Consider the following 20,268-nt stretch of genomic DNA (forward strand, 5'->3'; position numbering starts at 1 on the left):
AAGATGACTAATTATTTACAGCCTTGGGACACCTGCAGCATTGGGAGCCAACCCTCTTCTTCTAAGTCTTCCCAGAAATTGTGACCAATCCCAATCTTAAAGAGGCTGTGTCAGGATGAGCTTAAGGTAAAATTCAAGTGGAGCTGGGTGTGAGTGCTCCACCCAGATCCCTCTGACCCCTTCCCTGGGTTCTGTGACCCTTGAACATGGGTTTGAACTATGTGCATCCACTTAAATTATGTGTAGGTCTTTTCTGAAACAGCATCGTACCATAAATGTTTTCTTTTTCTTATGATTTTCCTAATGTTTTCTTTTCGCTAGCTTACTGTATTACGAGAATATAGTACATAATACATATAACATACATAATACTGCTAATTGACTGTTTATGTCTTTGGTAAGGCTTCCAGTCAACAGTAGTCAAACAGTAAGTTAAGTTTTGGGGTAGTCTAAAGTTACATGTAGATTTTCAAGTGCACAGGGGGTTGGTACCCTAACTCCCATGTTGCTCAAGGATAAAATGTACTGGTTTTCAAGGACAGCCCTCCTACTGGTGCTGCTTTGCCCAAAGCGCAGAGAGCCAGAAGTGCCTAGAAGTTGACTGACTGATCCAGGATTAGAAAAGCTCAGGCTCAAGTTAGGACCAAGCCTGGGGGGGGCGGGGGGGGGGGACTACTTCCATCCCGGAGCATCATGCAGGATCAGCCTGAGCCCCAAACCCCACTCTATGGAACTCTGCCTCAGAGGGCACCTTCCCTCTTGGTCCTCCCCCTCCCTAACAGGGTTCTCCTGGGAGTACTCCATTTTCTTTTTTAAGTTTTAAATTGTTTCTCATTATTTTTATTTTTGGGGAGAGACAGAGAACAAGCTGGGGAGGGGTAGGGAGAGAGGGAGACACAGAATCCAAACCAGGCTCCAGACTCTGGGCTGTCAACACAGAGTCTGGCATGGGGCTCGAACTCATGAACCACGAGATCATGACCTGAGCTGAAGTTGGATGCTTAACCGACTGGCCTCCCAGGCGCCCCTCCTGAGAGTACTTCTTAATAAAGCTCTTGTCCAGTATCCTCTCAGGATCTGCTTCTGGGGAACCCAACCTGAGGCAAGGGAGAAAATGTCTTGATTTGCCCAGTTACAATCTGGCACCTCTATCCCCTAAATATTTCATGTCAAAGGCTGGCATCTTTTCTCATGGGGTACTTTCAGGGTTCCTATTAATCCCAGATAAGAGTTACCTCCTGTGACTAGCTGCTGCCTGAAACCTTCCTCCCCTCTTAATCTCTCCTTCCTCTATTGCATCCATCATAAGGTACAACTGTAGGAATCACCTTCCCCCTCCAGATGGCTCTCCTGGTCAGTAACAATTTCTTTTTTTTTTAAAGTTTATTTTTATTTTAAGAGATAGAGATTGAGTCGGGGAGGGGCAGAGAATGAGAGAGAGAGAATCCCAAGCAGGCTCTGTGCTGGCAGCACAGAGCCCAACGGGGCTTGAGTTCACGACCTGTGAGATCATGACCTGAGCTAAAATCAGGAGTCAGACACTTTACCGACTGAACTACTCAGGTGCTCCAGTCAGCAACCACTTCAAGACCATCTCTTTGTGGAATCCCCAGCTGGCCCCTGCAAGCATGCATGTTTGCCCCTCAGAATTCTGGAAACGCAGGCCCTTCCAGAAACAGGTATTTTCTCTCTGTGAAAAGAGGGCTGTTCCCACTCAGTCTTTGGCCTGTCCGCATACTCGCTTTTGCAGACAAGAATGAGGTACCAGTGCCCATGTCTCCAAACTCTAGGGGACACATTTCGGTATCTGAGTGGTCCCTGCAGGCCCCTGTGGTGCACTTGGGCAGTACTGGGAGGGAAGAATTCTGTCAATGCTCTTCCATTTAGCTGATCAGTCTCCAAGTCTCTCTAGTACACCCTCAAAGTCGGGGGATGGGCTGATTAGCTGGCAGAAATGGTTTCTGGACAACCTTCTCCATAGGCCTTCCAAACTTCATCTAAGACTGCATTAAAATGGCACCTCTTCTCAAGCTTGAGGCCACAGTGAAACTCCACAGAAAGAGCTCCATTTTCACATCCTGTTACATAGGTAAGCCTCCTCAAGCATATACTTTGGGAATTCTGAGCCCCTACTGGTTACAAAGCTCCTTCAGCACAGAGGAAACAACACTCCCGTTCAGGTGGGAGGGAAGAGAGTAAGACCTTCAACAAGATACCCTACTTGAATACACGAGCACAAAACTCATTGGGTTGAACACCGGAAACCGTAGTCTTAGAAAGTCTGTGTTCTAACAGCTAGAAGCTAGTTTATCAAGAAATCCCTACATAACTTCCTTCCTCTTTACCTGTTCTCTGCCACTTGGTTTCCTCAGAACTCAGGATAAATTTCTCAATACTTGGAACCCTCCAAGTTGCTCAGGGCCTATAGAAGGGCCTGGGATAGGTTCTGGAAAAAAAAAAAGTTCACACTAAATTGCTGACTAACGCACAGCAACACCCCTTATTGCCCCTCATTTTATACTCCTCCTGCAAGCAGGTCTCATCCTCTGGGAGATGGGAGAACTGTCAGAAAGAGGGACCTGCAAACATGAAGGCATGAAGTTATGAGAGCTAGAATAGGAGGTGGGGGCAAGCACAGTGGGAAATGAGGTCGGAAAGGTGTACTGCAGTTGGTCTGGGAACATCCTTCAGCGCTTCGGGGAGGGGCGAGCCATGGAGCTACACCTCGGGAGTGAGGAGTGGGACACACAGACTGGCTACTGATTTTCACCCGTATGCCCTTGGCTATTATTGAAGGGTAGTATTTTCTAAACCCAATTCTCTCACATCGACATCAAAGACTTCTTGCCAAATGTCTAGTCTTGTTCAAGATCCTAGACCTGAGAGTCTGGCACTCAGGAGACCAAGGCCCTTTCTGCAGTCACCATACTGACCTAGAGTATCTTTGACTTTTTTTTTCCTCTTGTAAATTTTGAAACATTATATAATTTCTTTCTTTTTTTTTGTAAAAAAATTTTTTTTTATTTACTTTTGAGAGAGAGAGAGAGACAGAGACAGAGTGCAAGGGGAGGAGGGGCAGAGAGAGAAGGAGACGCAGAATCTGAAGCAGGCTCCAGGCTCTAAGCTGTCAGCACAGAGCCCGACACGGGGCTCCAACCCACAGACTGTGAGATCATGACCTGAGCTGAAGTCGGATGCTTAGCCAACTGAGCCATCCAGGCGCCCCAATTACTCATTTCTTAAAATATCTAATTTTTTTCGGCATAAATTTAAATAGTTGAGAAGAATATGGTTTTTAGTGTATTGTAAATATTGGCATTTAAAAATAAAACTGTTCCATTACTCTTCTGAGTGAAATTTAAATATATAGTAATTTCATACCATCATCCTTTTAAATGTACATGAACAAGCTGTTCTTTTAGTAGGTGGAAATTTTGTATCCTTTTTTTCCTCCTTGAATTCATATCTCCATTCCATTTCCCCACCAAGTTTTAGATGTGAAAGTCTTTTTTTTTTTTTTAACATTTATTTATTTTTGAAAGAGACAGAGAAAGAGCAGGGGAAGGGCAGAGAGAGAGGGACACACAGAATTGGAAGCAGGCTCCAGGCTCTGAACTGTCAGCACAGAGCCTCATTCGGGGCTTGAACTCACAACTGGGAGATCATGACCTGAGTCAAAGTCGGCCACTTAACCAATGAGCCACCCAGGCTCCCCTAGATTTGAAAATCTTATTTCTCACCTTATCCTACTTTTCTTCTGTATGTTGTTATAATTTTCATTTTTGGTGATCACAGGCTTGGAATGTTAGTAAGAAAGCTTTCTGCTTTTTACTATAGTGGCACCTGAGTGGCTCAGTCAGTTAAATCTCCAACTCCTGGTTTTGGCTCAGGTCATGATCTCTTCGTTCATGAGAGCAGGCCCCACGTAGGGCTCTGGGCTGCTGGTGTGGGGCCTGCTTAGGATTCTGTCTCTCCTCTCTCTCTGGCCCTCCTTGGCTTGTGCTCGAGCACACTTTCTCCCTCTCAAAATAATAAATAACTTAAAATCATTGTAATTGTTATTAAATGCAATTTAATATGCAAATTAATTTATTAAATGCAAAAGTGGTCAAACAGTTAAGTACATTAGCATTTTGATGAACAATGATTAAACATAAACAGAACTTTATTAGAACTACATCTTTAAATCAACCAATAACTTAAAAAATAGTTTGCATATCCATGCACAAATATTACTCACTGCTAGAACAAGAGGATTCAGCATCAAATTTTTACTTATTTATTTTTTAGTTTATTTTTATTTATTTTGAGAGAGAGACAGCGTGTGGGCAGGGAGAGGCAGAGAGAGAATCCCAAGCAGGCTCCTGGTGGTTAGCATGGAGCCTGACGTGGGGCATGATCTCATGAACCATATCACGACCTGAGCTGAAATCCAAAGTCAAATGCTTAACCTACTGAGCCACCCAGGTGCCCCTCAAATTTATTTTTAGCTCACATTTTTATAGATATTAGTACTTAAAAGACTTGTTTATATAAAAATGAAAACTGTCTTATAGCACTATTATGCAACTTCTTTGGATTCCTTCAAAGTTATTGTGTCAGAAATTACATAGTGAGCAGTCAGCAAATTATTATTTTTTTTTGAGAGACAAGACAGTGTGAGCAGGAAAGGGGCAAAGAGAGGGGACAGAGTATCTGAGGATCCAAAGTGGGCTCCATGCTGATGGCAGTGAGCTGATGTGGGGCTTGGACTCACAAACCACGAGATCACCAGCTGAGCCAAAGTCAGATGCTTAACTGACTGAACCACGTAAGTGCCCCACAAAATTATTTTAAATTATCATCAAAACTTAACTTAATCATCAATTTTGGTGAGAGCAAAGTTTTAGAAATCATCTTAGTAAAAACATTTTTTTATACAGTTACTAGAGAAATTCACTGTCTCAGTTTCCAGAAAGCATACCTAAAAGTCGTTATCAAGATTTACAAAATAATCATTAATTATACCTGTGGAGCAGAAACAATTCTGTGTACTCACCACATTCTACTTCATTTCCTTGTTTCTAAGCGTGCAGGGAGAGTACATTGTTTAGTCTCTCTTGCAGCTTCTTAGGGCCAATGTGACTAGGTGCTGACCAATGAACAGTGAGCAAGAATGATGTGCTTCTGAGATAAGGCAGTTATAGCTGGTGGCCCTCTCCTCTGTCCAAACAATATGGGAGACCATGAATTCCAGATGGGGTAACTATAAGATAGAAGGCTAGCTGTACCCTTTGGACTTTGAATGAACAAAATATATATATGTTAAGAAATTATGTTCCCAGGGTGTGGAAACTCAGTAAAATGTCAACTTGGCTAGGCTGAGTAACATTTCCCTGAATTTTGTTCCACTGTGTTTCTGATTAGGGTGGGCCACAAGACAGGTTCCTATGGGGGACTGAAAGAGTAGAAGTAAAACTGAAGTTATTTTGTAGCCCATACACACTGTCATTGATCTGCTCACTTACGTCCTTGGGTCCTTGGTGTGAGGAGTGGCTGGGTCTAAGATCACTCCATGTTCCCTTTCAGCTTCCTTTAGATTGTGGGAGTCTGGGGCCACAACTGTGTGTTCAGCAATGTGACAAAGGGCTCCAGCCTCTGCAGGACAGCCACACCACCAAGGTAAGAGGAAATAAGAAGTGATGGGTTTCAGTCCATCCCCTGGGGCTCCAGTTTGGCTTATGCAAGTTCTTCCCCATTTTATATCTGCCTTCCATTCGTGACTGCCAGCCCCATTGACTTTAGATCCAGTGTTGACAGTGAAGACAATGGGCTTACAGAGATTGCTTAATTAGATTTAACAATTATTTAAGGTCAACTCCTTGTAAAAAATCCATTAATGCACTGAGTGGTCCTGCTTCTCTGACTGATTGGACTGATACACAGGGTTAATTCACTACTGTGGTATAGTGTATTCTATTCTAATACAACCTTTCTTTACTCTTTCACTGGGAGGTATCTTATATAACCTGATAAATTTAGAAAGAGTTGGGAAGAGCACCTGGCTACCTCAGTCGGTTAAGTATCTGACTTTGGCTCAGGTCATAATCTCACAATTTGTGGGTTCAAACCCTGCATCGGGCTCTGTGCTGACTGCTTACAGCCTGTAGCCTGCTTCGGATTCTGAGTCTCCCTCTCTCTCTGTCCCTCACCTCTTCATGCTCTGTCTCTCTCAAAATAAACATTTAAAAAATAAATAAATAAAAAGTGTTGGGAAAGCACGAATATTATTTCCATACATGTCTGTCAATAACTTAATTGGTGAAATGTTTCTATTTATGTGCTTTAAATGTATTTTCCTAAAACTATAAAACTAAAAATATAATTCATCTAACATCTATTACTGACAAAATTAGTCTATACTACCAAGCCAGTCAGCCAAAAAGACTGCCAGATAAAGTCTGGCTTTGTTTTTCAGTTCAGTAAATGTGTTAATATGCAGTTTATGATAACTACCTTGTTTTTAATTCTATAGATAGATGGATAAGGCATGGAGCCTAATCATATGGATAAACAGGCTGCTGCTATTTAAAAAATTTTTTTAATGTTTATTTATATTTGAGAGAGACAGAAAGACAGAGTGAGAGCAGGGGAGGGGCAGAGAGAGGGAGACAGAATCTGAAGCAGGCTCCAGGCTCTGAGATGTCAGCACAGAGCCTGACGTGGGGCTCAAACTCACGAAATGCGAGACCATGACCTGAGCCAAATTTGGACCTTGAGAGCTTGTTTGGAGGTTCTAGCAGGGGAGCGCAGCTACACATATACCCTTGAATGAAGAACGGTCCTCCTCTATCGGGGATGGTCGTCCTCTTTGACCGAGCACGCAGCTTCGGGAGGGATGCACATGGAGCGGTGAGGGAGGAACGGGACACCCGCCTAGCCAGCCAGATCAGCTGAGTCAACCCTGGCAATCAATGGGGTGACAAATGTTGCAGCCAGATCGCCCTCACATCCCTGAGCCAAATTTGGATGGATGCTTAACTGACTGAGCCACCCAGGTACCCTGGCGGCTGCTATCATTAATACTTCTTAATGCCTCTTTCCCAGAGTTTCACAAGATTTTCTCTTAAGAAAACTGTATTCTTTGGGGCAGCTGGGTGTCTCAGAAGTTTGAACTTCCAACTCTTGGTTTCAATGTCCTGGTCTGTGGGATTGAGCCTACAGCGAGGGGCCTGCTTGGGCTTTGTGCCTACAGCGAGGAGCCTGCTTGAGATTCTCTCTCCCCTTCTCTCTCTGCGCCCCCACCATGTGTGCTTTCTCTTTCTCTCTCTGTAAATAAACTTTAAAAAATCTCTCCAGATTAAAAAAAAAAACCTGCATTCTTTGACTTTAGTTGGAAATGAATTAAGTCAAAATTTCAGTGTAGGGTGCATGGCTGGCTCAGTTGGTAGAGCATGTGACTCTTCACCCACACTGAATGAAAAAATTACTTAAAAAAATAAAAATACAAAATAATATTTTAAAAAGGGGAGGGCATGTGGCTGGCTCAGTCGGTGGAGCATGTGACTCTTGATCTTGGGGTTGTGAGTTTGAGCCCCATGTTGGGCATAGAGTTTACTTAATAGAAAAAAATAAACTTAAAGGAATAGAACAATGTATCTGAATTAAAAAAAACCATCACAGGTCAAAATATGCCATTTTAAAATGCCACTCTTTATCTTCAATGGTATTCATAAGAAAAGGAAAGACACAAAACCATCCCCAAGGGATTATGGTGCCTTGATTAAAAGAGAACTCATGGGGGGCGCCTGGGTGGCTCAGTCGGCTGAACGTCTGGCTTGGGCCCAGGTCACGATCTCGCAATTTGTGGGTTTGGGCCCCGCATCAGGGTCTGTGCTGGCAGCTCAGAGCCTGAAGCCTGTCTTCTGATTCTGTGTGTGTCTCTCTCTCTGACCCTCCCCTGCTCATGCTGTCTCTCTCTCTCTCAAAAATAAATAAGACATTAAAAAAAGAGAGAGAGAGAACTCCTGGAATCCAATACTTTGAATTAGCACACACACTCTCTTTTGCATCTCTATTAGTTATCTATTGCTGTGTAGCAAATTAACTCAAAATGTAGCTGCTTAAAATAAACATTACTGAGGTACCTGGGTGGCTCAGTAGGTTAAACGTCTGACTCCTGATTTCCGCTCAGCTCATGATCTCGTAGTTTGTGAGTTTAAGCCCTGTGTCAGGCTCATGCTAACAGCACAGAGCCTGTTTGGAATTCTCTGCCTCCTTCTATCTCTTCTCATCTCCTGCTCATGCTCTCTCTCTCAAAAATAAATAAATAAACCTAAAAAAATAACAAACATTATCTCTTAAATCTCTATGGCTCAAGGATCCACAGATGGTTCTGGCTTAGAGTCTCTCATGAGATCAAGATGTTGAATGGGGCTACCAGACATCTGAAGGACTGACTGTGGCAAGAGGAGCCATTTCTAAAGTGGCCCACTCACAGGCCTGGCAAGTCAGTGTTGGTTGCTGGCACATGGCCTCAGTTCCTTACCATGTGGACATCTCCGTAGGGCTGCTTGAGTGTCCTCGTGACATGGCCGCTGGCTTCTCTTAGAGTAGAGAGAGCTGGGAGGAAGCCACAACACCTCATGATCTAGTTTTGAAAGTCACACACCCTCACATCTGCCATATTCTTTTTTGGGAAAATTTCATAAAGAATTATTATACCATAAAGCTTTAATAGTTGAAACAGTATGGTACTGACATAAAAAGACATATAGATCAATGAATCAGAATAGGGAGACAAGATAAAAGCCCACATTTACATGGCCAATTAGCCTATGACAAAAGAGGCAAGAATATACAATGGGGAAAAGACATTCGCCAATAAATGGTATTGGAAAAACTCGGCCGCAACACGCTAAAGAATGGAACTGGACCACACTCTTACACCATATACAAAAATAAACTCCAGATGGATTAAAGACCTGGACGTGAGACCTGAAGTGATAAAACTTCTAGAAGAAAATATAGGCAGTAACTTCTTTGACATCAGCCTTACCAATGTTTTTCTAGATATGCCCCCTCAGGCAAAGGAACCAAAAATAAAAATACAATTATTAGGACTACACTAAAATAAAAAGCTTTTGTATCAAAACAAAACGAAAAGGTAACATACTGAATAGATGTTTGCGAATGATATATCCAATAAGGGGTTAATATCCAAACTATAGAAATAACTTAAGCAACTCAACACCAAAAACATTTGATTAAAAAATGGGCAGATGACCTGAACAGATATTTTATCCACAGAAGACACACAGATGGCCAACGAACCCGTGAAAAGATGCTCAACATCATTAATCATCACGGAAATGCAAGTCAAAACCACAATGAGATATCATCTTAACGCATGTCAGAATGACTAGTATCAAAAAGAAGAAATGATTTTCCTTGTTGGGGTGTTTGCTTATTTAATACATTCCATCAAGGACAGAAATTAAAAAATAAAAAAAGAAGAAGAAATGACAAGTGTTGCTGAGTACATGGAGAAAAAAGGAACCCTTGTTCACTGTTAATGGGAATATAAATTGGTGCAGCCAAAACAGCATTAAATTAAAAATAGAAATATCATACGATCCAGTGCTCCACTATTATTTACCCAAGGAAAATGAAAATACTAACTGAAAAGATACATGCGCCCCTATGTTACTGTAGCATTTACAAAGCCAAAATATGGAAGCGACCTACAAGTCCATTGATAGTGTTAAAAGAAGATGTGGCGTACATACACAATTGAATATTAAACCACCACAGAATAGAGTGAGATCTTGCCATTTGGGACAGCACTGATGGACCTAGAGGGTATTATGCTAGGTGAAATAAGTCAGACAGAAAAAGACAAGTACCAGATGATTTCACTTATATGTGGAATCTAAAAAACAACAACAAAAAATCCCCAAAAAGCAGAAAGAACTATCAACTCATAGGGCATTAAGTACCAAAGGGCAAAGACAACTCTAAAGAACACAGAGCAACCATTACGTTTAGAGCTGAGGCACGGCATCCAAGGAAGAAGCTTGTCGAAGAGCCCTTCCACCCTCACGGCTAGGCGGAGATTCAGACCTTGCTGGGGAGAAGGTTAGTTATGACACCACTGGACAGTGATGTTTGCTGAAGTGCTACGGGTTAGGGCTGGCGAGCAGGAAACTGCTCACTGAGGTTGTCACTGAATACACTGGGAAGCCACCCTCTGAATGTCCCAGCCACCTGTGTGTGTGCATGTGTTGAAGGGGTGGTTTGGAGATGGTTCTGCAAACCATCTGCTGTAGTATACCACAAAAGCAAGAAGGGAAAAAAAGTAGACTGCAATTAGGAAGAGGCGATCCTCCATTTGCTGTGTTCCTCTAGGGCTCTCTATTGACAACGTTAAATGTGGTGCCAGCAGGCAGAGGAGAGGAGAAACATTCAGAGGGACTCACTCCAGTGTTTCAAAGTATGTAAAAGAAGAATGGATTTGGAACTGCGGGGCTATTAATTGATAACAGGTACACATATGTTCTGCTGCACAAAATGAATGTATTTAATTATGAAGTGCTGTCCTAGACCCCACTAGGTGTGTTATATTATACATACAGCATGTATACCGAACTGTCTTCATACAATCTAAACACTTTTGAATTCTGAAGACCTTTCAGACCTCAGGGTTTTGGTTAAGAGGTCATGGACCTGACCACTTTGTTAGCAGGTCTTGTAAACTCCAAAGCAGAGCTATCTGAAAAACTGAAATATGCCTCAAGGTCTTCTGCCTTTATTGACGACCATATGTAATCACCAGCTGGCTTCAAGCCTGAAGCAATAAAAATACCTGAGAACCTGAGTTCTTGTTTGACTAAAGCGGTAAGTCTTGGCTCAGCTTGTCTCTCATATAGCTTGGGTAAGGCTTCTATCAATACAAGACTTTTAAAATCCATTGAGCTCCTGGAATTTGACCCCATAGTATTTTTTCCTCTTACAGTGGGATAGGGTTTTAATAAAGAGATAAGAAACCTTGAGTCATCTCCATTACAGTTCTAACACCAAGGGCTGCAAACTCAAATATCTCTATGGGTTAGGCACACAATTTAAATGAGTAGAGCATGCAGATATAAGGCAAGAGGGAGCAATGATGACAGTGGAAATCTACAGAGCACATGCTTCCGATAAAGAAGTTAGTTGCTACTTAACTATTGCATATTGTTGCCAGGTATATCCAATACAGCCAGATTCTCTAATATTTCAAGAGAAGATGGAAATTCAGACTTGGTGAAAATGTCAAATTTTAAAACAATAAATATGCTACAGCTTGTGACTCCTACCCTAAGTGCTAAGACCTGTGGCAAATGCTGGGAACTTAGAGGTCCTGCTTGGCGTTACACTGGTAGTCCCTAATGAACCATGATTCTCTGTACTCACTAGCTTGCATGGTCCCTTTCCACATTCTCTCTTGAGTTTCGCTGTGTGACCTGTTTTGGCCAATGGGACATGAGCAACTGTGGTGAAACTGAAGGCTTGATAATCATTTGCTCTTGGGGCTTTGGGGCTTGTCTTCGTGGAAACTAGTTGGCATGTAGAAGTTTGAATGATAAGACACCAGGTGGAGAAGACAGGCCCTAGAGGATGAGAACCTATTTTGATGAGCTCTCAGCTGATTGCACTCCTATTAGTAACCAAGTGGGTCCAGCTGAGTCAAGGTGACCCACAGAGTTGTAAAAAGAAACCACTGTTATTGTAAGTTAACTAAGTTTTGGGGGTGGCTTATTATGATACAAAAGGTAAGTGAAACAGATGTCATTTATCCTAACTCCTGACTTTACTAATGAATGTCCCAAGGCATAAACAAGGGAAGGGTCCTAGTTAAATTCAGACAGCAAGTTAGTGGCAGTAACTTTCTAATTCTGGGCTCTTTTTTCCTACTGCTTTTAATTCCTTTGGTGGAAAGCACCAGATAAGGGCTCTGAAAGCGTGTAAGTTACACTGTGTCCTGCATGCATACAAATTACTGTAATAACTTCAGCCTTAGAAATGGAAAGATTTCTAGGTCATCAAGTCCCCTCACTTTACAGGTACAGAGAATGCAAAACACTAGAGAAAGAAAAGCAGTGTCTGACAGGTTGTAGTGTTACTAGACGACAGATAGCCCTCTTATGTAGACCTTGGGCTCTCCTGTTGAACATACATTCACAGAAAGTACACATCAGATGAGGCTATTCTCTGACCATGGATAGATCAAGACAAAGACAAGATCACTCCTTAATTGCATTTGAATGCAGATAAAACACGAACATTATCCAAACCACAAAAAACGACCAAACATCCCCCATCCTGCCTAATGAGGGGGTTTCTGCTTCTTTACCAATTACAGCTTCAAACCTCAATCTAGACATGACTGAGATGCCCAATCACAGAATTACCCCCACTTCCTGACAGCAACTGATCCAGAGTAAAGCCCCACTTCCTTAAACCCTCTCCCAAATCACCTAACAACTCTTAGGCTTTTTCATGGTGGATATTTTCCCTTACTGCAACCAGTAACAAACCCAACTTGTTCAATCAGTGTGTCCCTAGCGGTCTTTGGTTAGCGAGCACTGACAGACCTGACAGGGATGAAGGCAGAATTCACGAATGAGTCTCCAGCAGTGGTTCTACTTAGCGTCCACTCTTGGTTAATGTCTGTTTTCCCACCACTAGAATTAAGCTCCATGATCACAGAATCCTTCTTTGTAATGTTCGGAGCTGATTTCCAGTGCCTAGACTGGTTCCCGATAGAGGCTGAAGTTTAAAAAATAAAATATTTTCTGAACGAATGACAAAGAGGGGCTCAATACGCAGAGGTTCCCTTTCATTTCTCTGCTCTTCCCAGCTCGTAGTGCATAGAGGAAGCACCAATAGTTCATCTCCATGAACCCACTTTCCCCAAGTCAATTTCCAAACCTCTCACTCCTGGGATGCCCATAGTGCCTCCTCCCTTGACCGAAATTGATTCGCTGGCTGGCCCCCTCCCACACCTGAGCCCCAAGTCTTCCTAACGCACCAAGAACCCACCTGTCTCCAACATCTGTCCCTACCACCAGTCGCTCGCCAACCAGCCTCGCCGCTACCTAGACGTCTAGTGGGCACTGCGGCGTCGAGTGCGCATGTACGGAAATCGGTCCGCACGCAGGATTTCTGAAGAGTGAAGAGTTACCTCGGAGTTTCCGTCCCGGTCAGAAGCGCCTGGGGCTGCCAGGAAGTCAGGAGGAGCTAGCCGGAAGGAGAATCCGCGCGAGGGCTTTCTGGGACATGTAGTCCTGGCGTTCCCGAGGCCCTATTTTGAGGGAGCCGTTCAATCTATAGGTTTGCACGTCCCACATTCACAGTCCAGTGCTACTTTCGGGTCCGAATTCAGCTTCGAGGTGACAAGAGAGATTAAGCTGGTGTTGGCTTCTCGTTCCCACAACGCTCTACGGGGTCCCCGGCGCCTGCTGGGAGCTGTAGTCCTCGGTCTGCGTATTGCGTTCGCCGAGGGGGAGGGCGGAGCTGCCGGCGGCCCGGGCGGGCTGGCAGCTAGAGTGGGTACGATAGCCGCCTCCGCCTCTGCCGCCTCCGCCGTCGCCTCCTCCGCCCGGGCCGTTCGCTGCTGCGCGGGGAGAGCGAGGCGGGGCCGCCGGGGCCGCCATGGAGCCCGACTCGGTGATTGAGGACAAGACCATCGAGCTCATGGTGAGTGCGGCCCGCTGGACCGTTCTTCCGTCCGGCCCCGGGCGGGCCTGCCCACCTCAGCGTCCGGCGCGAGGCCGGCCCCGGCCCTTCCCCGCCGCCTCGGCCCCGACCTGGCCTCCCCCCACCCCCCGCCTTCCCTGGCCTCTGGGCCGGCGCGGTTCCTCCGGAACCCTCGAGATCTCAGGCCGGACCTGGCCCGGCCCCCTCCATGCTTCTCGGTTCTCCTTCCTCCCTATGTCCTATATCCGGGCCCATCTCATGAAGGACCCTCGCTCGCTTCTGCTGTGGCCTTAGCTCACACACTCGCCCTAGCATCTCATTCTCCTTCTCTTAGAAGGGAATTTTTTTCCTCTCTATTTCTCCGGCCCAGGCCTGCACCGCTCTTGCAAGCCCCACTTTGGCCGAGTGAGACGGTGGTGGGAGGGGGGTGAGGAGGAGATAGGTCAGGGCCTCGGGTCTCCGCGTCCTGGTAGGGGTCTCAGCACCCTCTCCCCAACGTAGGGCTGTGTGGATGCGGGGATAGGCCCTACAGGGGTGGAGGTGGGGAGCTGTGGGGATTGAAGATGTGACGGATAAGGGGCCTCTTTCCCGGGCCCCTGTGGTGTCCGGCTTCTCGGACAAAGGGTTTCCTACTCCGCGATGAGGGATGTTTGCATAGCAAGGCCCCAGGTACTCTGGATTCCATCTCCTAGGAAAGGGAAACCGTAACTTCATGTTTTTCAATGCTGCTTTTGGAAAATCCGGGAGGAGCGGGGGAGGGTTGTCCTCATCACTGCCGCCAGTTCTTTCTTATTAAAAAAAAAAAAAAAAACAACAACAACAAAACGAGAGAGATTCCTAGGCCCCTGGGGAAGCGATTACTCTTCTGTTAGAAACCTTTGGTAGCCAAGCCAGACTACTTGGCCCTACGGACACCCCAACCGCTTTCCGCCTTAGGACTTGGAGCCAGAAGGGGGTTTTAGGAAGCAGGACTAGAGAGAGTGGTAACCAGAAGCGAAGAATTTGGTGCTTGGTGGATAATTTGGTGGAAGAAAAGAAACATGGCAGCTATTACCTCCTAGTTTGAACATTGGGGAAATCAAACTGGGCTTTGGAGAGTTAGGAAGAGGAAGTCTTTTAAACCTCAGCAAACGGACATCCCCGGGGTTTCTTTCCTGTGGAAACCTTGACAGTTTCTTTGTATCTCTCCTAACACTGTAACAACCTCTACCCCGGGGCTAAGAGGAAGGGTGAAAGAATATACTTAACCCAGCAAAATGTTTTCCTAGCCAGATTTTCTCCAGTGTGAAAATGTTTATTGAGTCAGTGATTCCACTGGATAGGGTCGGTGACATCAGAGCCACTTCCCCCATTTAATGCTATAAATAATAAATGGTGACACTGGAAGTCTGTTGGATAGCTGCATGGTTCTGTGGATGGTGGTATCTGGGGAGTTGAGCTGCATGGTTTAAAAATGGAAGTACAGTAGCATAAATACACAGCTTCATATTTGCCATCCTCTGAGTAATTCACAGATCTCGACTTCTCCAGTATTCTTTAAAACTAGAAGGAAAAAAGAAAAAAAAGCGTTGGTTGTTCCTGCTCTGCGCTCGTGTGCAGAAGTGCACTTGCTTTTTAAAGGATATTGTCATTTGTGAGTTTTTATTTGATTTTCATTTAGTAAGTAATTTTTCCTTTTTCAGTATGATTTATCAGACTACCGTAGTCAAGCCTTTGGTATTTTGAAAATTTTTTAGTAGGTTTTTGTGGGTAAATATCTTAACCGGAATTCCACGTATAGTACATCTGTACGTATTCTTATGGATATACAATACGTGTACTTAAAACTGGAGGAGTAACTTTGTATTGAAAAATTGTAACTTGGTGTCTCTTTGAAATGGGCTGTTCTTCCGTTTCCATTCATTGAAAAAAGAACTAAAATGTCTTTATTTTCAAAAGACTTAGAAGAACACTGCGTTATTCATTTAGTAGTTCTGAGTGTATGGTAAAAAAAAAAAAATCTCTGGCCTAAATTTGTTGGTTTCCCATGCTCATAACTTAAAAAAGTTTTGATTATACATGATTGTACTTGTCTGTGTTCTGAAAAGATCTTTTAGCCTTTCAAGGACATTATATACTGGGATTCTCAAATTTTAACAAAGAAATCAATTTTGAAATGGCTTTTCATATGCGGATTTTGATATTCTCTCAAAGGGATACCAGTTAAGACTCTTAGGCAGCCCTTTTCATAAACATGTATGTATTTATTTTAGTGTAGTGGATAGTGCAGGTATTTAATAAATGATTTAGTAAATCCAGGATCGGTGTAGGAATGATAATGCCTTAAAACCTAATTGCAGGTGGCTCTCTGTATTCACTGCATTTTGATTACAGTTTCCAGAAGTAGGTTAAAAATGCTTTTTACTTTGGTTTTAAAATAACCTGATTGAAAGAAAGGAATGGGTTAAACTGATGGTATGCTGAAAGCCTAAAGCATGAAATATTTTTAGATTTTTATGAGTCAGCCTCAATACTCAAATATTTGTGATTGTGCTGCCTGTACCAGTTTGATACTTAATGGTTAACAAGAGAACTTTCATTTGATATTCCAAAGAGTGCTATATTAAAGACAGGAAACAGACATTTGGGGTGTCTCCAGTTTCTTAATCTTTATCCTCCCACTTCCTTTGATTTGGATTCCTTTTCTTTTTTTCCCCTTGTGCTTTTTTTTTTTTTTAAGTTTACTAAGAAATAAAGCTGGTGATAGCCGAAAAGTTAAATCTCCAAAATATAACCTCCTCCCTTTGTGACTCCTATCTGTCTGCCTAAGGCCGGATCCACAAAGAGTGCTTCTCCAACTGACCTATCTCATAGGGTTCAGTCTTTAATATAGACTATAAACTCTTGATTGAGACAATTGAATTTATAATTGCTGATGGTAAATAATTTAACCACCAAATGACTGTCATGGCCTTGTATTAGACTATAGTGCTTACCTAGTTTATGGGACTTTGTTTCTGACTTTGGTGAAATCAGCTTTACTTATTAATGAGGTCGAAAAGTAGTAATCCAGTAGGAAATATACAGAGTTTACCAGGCTATGTCCAGTGCAGTGGATATCACTGGAAATAATGAAAACTGCATTATGTATCACATGATGTTTATTAATGCTTGAGTTAGGAGTAGGAGTTGATGTTCAGGGAGTCATTGCTAGAAAGCACTCACAGAGCTGCTGATTGGAAGAGAAAGATGGTAAATTTTCTCTGTTAGAAAATAGCAGAGGCTGATGTTAAAGTTGAGGAAAGGTAACCCTGCTTCCTCTATGGGTGTAAGCGCGTGACCACCCCTCACCCTCAAGCACAAATTAATGGGCAGTTTATACTCTTGTTAGCTGTTGGATGGTCCCCCTCTTTGGTAAGTGACCTTAAGTGACTTATTTTATTTTTGTGTTGTCTCTAAGTGGCTATATTACTTGTTGAATGTAGTCAAATAGGTAAAATATATTGGACCTAAGAAGGTAAGATATAATGCTGTTTTTTAGAGGTATTGAAGTATAGGCAGGCTACAGGTCCAAGGAGATGAAAGAAACTAAGCGAAGTTTTAGGAAATTTTTCTCTTTTTTTTTTCTTTCTGGATTTTTTTCCCTTCTTTTTGCCATTGGTTTTTTAAGTGGAATAAGTGGGATTGTTTTTTTTCTTTAAGGTTATTTTTTTCTTTTAATTTTTTTAAATTTGTTACTAAGACAGAGATAAACAGAGCATGCGTTGGGGAGGGTCAGAGAGAGAGGGAGACACAGAATCTGAAGCAGGCTCTAGGCTCTGAACTGTTAGCACAGAGCCTGATGCGGGGCTGGAACCCAGGAACTGTGAGATGGGACCTGAGCTGAAGTCAGCCCTTTAACCCACTGAGCCACCCAGGCGCCCCAGTGGGATTGTTTTTTAATGACTGCTTTAAGAAATGGGATCTCAGTTGGTCACTATCATTTATCCTCATTTACCTTTAACCATGTGCTGATTTATTAAATGCAGATTAAATAGACAAAGGTTTAAGTAGGGTCCGAATGAAATAAACCGCATCTGTATTTATAGACTCATTTACCTGCCTCAAGATACTGTGGCTCAAATATATCAATCTTTGCTTTTTTTGATTTTGGAATAAGTTAGATGTCCCTTCAAAATTGACAAGGACAAACATGATCCTGTGCACACCCTTGGTACTCCTGGCCCCTGACTGCTCTACCCCGAAAACAGAGAGCTAGCACGGGAAAATCACTGGGCCATTCCCTGGGTTCACAGAACAGCATTTACAGCCACTTGACCCTTGAACAATATGGGTTTGAACTGTGCCGGTCCACTTAAAATAAGGCTTTCTTCCTTCCTCCCTCCCTTCCTTCCTTCCTTCCTTCCTTCCTTCCTTCCTTTTTTTTTTAAACAGTACTGTAAATATACTTTCTCTTTTAATGATTTCCTTAGTATCTTCTTCAGCTTACTTTATGTAAGAATACAGTATATGATATGTATGAAATACAAAATATGTGTAATCACCTGTTTATGTTATTGGTAAGGCTTCCAGTCAAAAGAAGGTTGTTAGTAGTTAAGTTTTGGGGGAGTCCACAGTTCTATGTGGATTTTCTGTTACATGCGGGTCAATGCCCCTCTCTCCCTTGTTGTTCAAGGGTCAGCTGTCTATCCTCAGTAGTGCTGTTTGATCCTGTGATCCTGTGAATTTAGCACTCTCAGGTTCCTGGGTTCCACCTGGTGGTGTTTTCACTTAAGGGAAAGAAAGCGGTTCAATCATAGACTCCCTTCTAGCTTTTGTTCTCACATCCCTCACTTATTCTGTATTTCAGCCAAACGGTAGACCAGGGTTCTTCAGATTCTGCTGACACTATTTTTTTTTCTTTTTCCTCCCTCCCCCCCCCCAATGTATTGAAGGCTACTGATATTTACTGGAGGTACCTAATGGTTGGCTCTCTGGTCGAAGTGGCTTAAATCAGATCTCAGAAATTCTCTCTTTTACCTGTACTGAGAAAGTCCTGTCTCCTCAAAACACAATTTAGATGCCACCTCTTTTGATGTCAGTTGACATTATGATGGCAGATACTATTTTGTTTTTATAGCACTGCCTACCTCATGTTCACTGTTAAATGAAATAAATGAATCCTGGCACTTTGTATTTCTCTTGTGGCACATAGCATATTCCAGGCTTGTATTATAGTTTCTTGTTTGTGTCCCCTATTAAATAAATGATAAACTCCTCACAGTGCCTTCTTACAGTAGTACATGTTCAGTAAATGTTGAGTTGAATTTTCCTGTTGTCGTTGGTATGCATTATTGCTGTCTGTCTGTGTGGTAATTCTCATCTGTATCCGTAATTCTCATAATGTATTCCTAACTCTTACAGGACTTAATCATACCCTCCTGTATATCATAAAAGCTTGTGATCATGTCCAAATTTCCCTTCTGGAGGGTGTATTGTCTTTTGAACCCTTCACAATGCTTACTTAGCACTTGGGTGTGCAATAGGCATATTGATTGAAATTAATGTGAGGTTTTTTTTTCATGCTGTGAAATCTTTTTAAGATTTCTTTTTGATAATTTTAAGACAAAGGCGTAGATTGACAGAGGAAAAAGTCTGGTAAGGCAGAAGGGGAGAGTGGTGAGTAGCACACAGACATCCACAAACCATTATTTACTATTTACACAGGCACCCAATAAAACCATTATTTACAGACTTTTACAACCAACCGATAGATTTATATACGTCCCAGAGAGTGGTTGAGAGCAAAGTATTGAGAAAATGCAAATTCCTTGTGTATCTGTTGATGTGAACTTGCCAAACAGTAAATTCTGAGGAAGCATGATTTAGCATCAAGGGCATGGACTTTAGAGTTTTATCTTAGCTTTGTTACTTGCTGGCTGTGTGACCTTAAGAAAGTTAACCTTTCTGAGCTATGATTTCATTATTGGTTAGAACAAGAAAATGTAGGTTTTGCTCTGAGTTGTTGGGAGGGTGATGGGAGAAATATATGTGAAAGGACCTTGCAGAATGTTGTCTCAGCAACTGCCTGCTGTACTACCTTCCACCAGTACTGGGACCCAGTTTGGTGAAGCACAGTCCAGGCAGATAGCGTGAAGAAAGTTAGGCCCCTCCGCCCCCCGGTTAGTTGTGCATGTATTTATTTATTTGTGAAGTTTTACAGAGGCCTGACATTGAGTTGCTTTAGCTATATGTTTCATGAGGTATCTCTTCAGGAGAAATGATGAAATCATACAGATTCAGTACTATTTTGGAAATTTAGGAAGTGAAAGGAGTGTTACAATTATTAAGGACTGTCAGTCAGATGTCATTAGCCTGTACACGAACTACAGAGAGAACCCACCCCAGCCCTGCTTTAGGTATCCTGGTAGAAAGAGACTGGTGATTAGTTCCTATTAACATTGAGCATTGTGATTTATGTTTGATTGGCTTAATTTTGATGAGGAAATTAGGATTTTTGAGATCTCATTCTGGTTCTAGCAAAGCTGATGATTTTGACCTTTAACAGAATAAGCAGTGAATATTATACAAGAT

At 42.8% G+C, this 20,268-nt stretch overlaps 1 protein-coding gene and 1 long non-coding RNA gene across 15 annotated transcripts in view; one reads left to right on the forward strand and one right to left on the reverse strand.

The window, feature by feature from the left end:
- Positions 1–13,399, reverse strand: part of LOC115294830 — a 60,489-nt gene extending 47,090 nt beyond the window's left edge. For 4 of the 8 annotated variants that reach the window (XR_003910173.1, XR_003910172.1, XR_003910168.1 and 1 more), the window contains exon 1: positions 13,060–13,188. This is a non-coding gene — a long non-coding RNA (uncharacterized LOC115294830). The other 4 variants (XR_003910171.1, XR_003910166.1, XR_003910169.1 and 1 more) reach the window with 3 other exon arrangements.
- Positions 13,400–13,506: 107 nt separating this feature from the next.
- The window catches only part of FBXW11 (F-box and WD repeat domain containing 11), a 126,078-nt gene continuing 119,316 nt past the window's right edge, over positions 13,507–20,268 (forward strand). For 3 of the 7 annotated variants that reach the window (XM_029942865.1, XM_029942864.1, XM_029942866.1), the window contains exon 1: positions 13,508–13,716. Coding sequence is in view for 5 of the 7 variants with exons in the window: in XM_029942864.1 (XP_029798724.1) it covers positions 13,672–13,716 (45 nt within the window). In the remaining 2 variants the exon portion in view is untranslated. Of the gene's footprint in view, positions 13,717–20,268 lie in introns of all 7 variants that reach the window. The other 4 variants (XM_029942862.1, XM_029942863.1, XM_029942868.1 and 1 more) reach the window with 2 other exon arrangements.

This window comes from Suricata suricatta, chromosome 6 (genome assembly GCF_006229205.1).
Source record: "Suricata suricatta isolate VVHF042 chromosome 6, meerkat_22Aug2017_6uvM2_HiC, whole genome shotgun sequence".
Classification (NCBI taxonomy): domain Eukaryota; kingdom Metazoa; phylum Chordata; class Mammalia; order Carnivora; family Herpestidae; genus Suricata; species Suricata suricatta.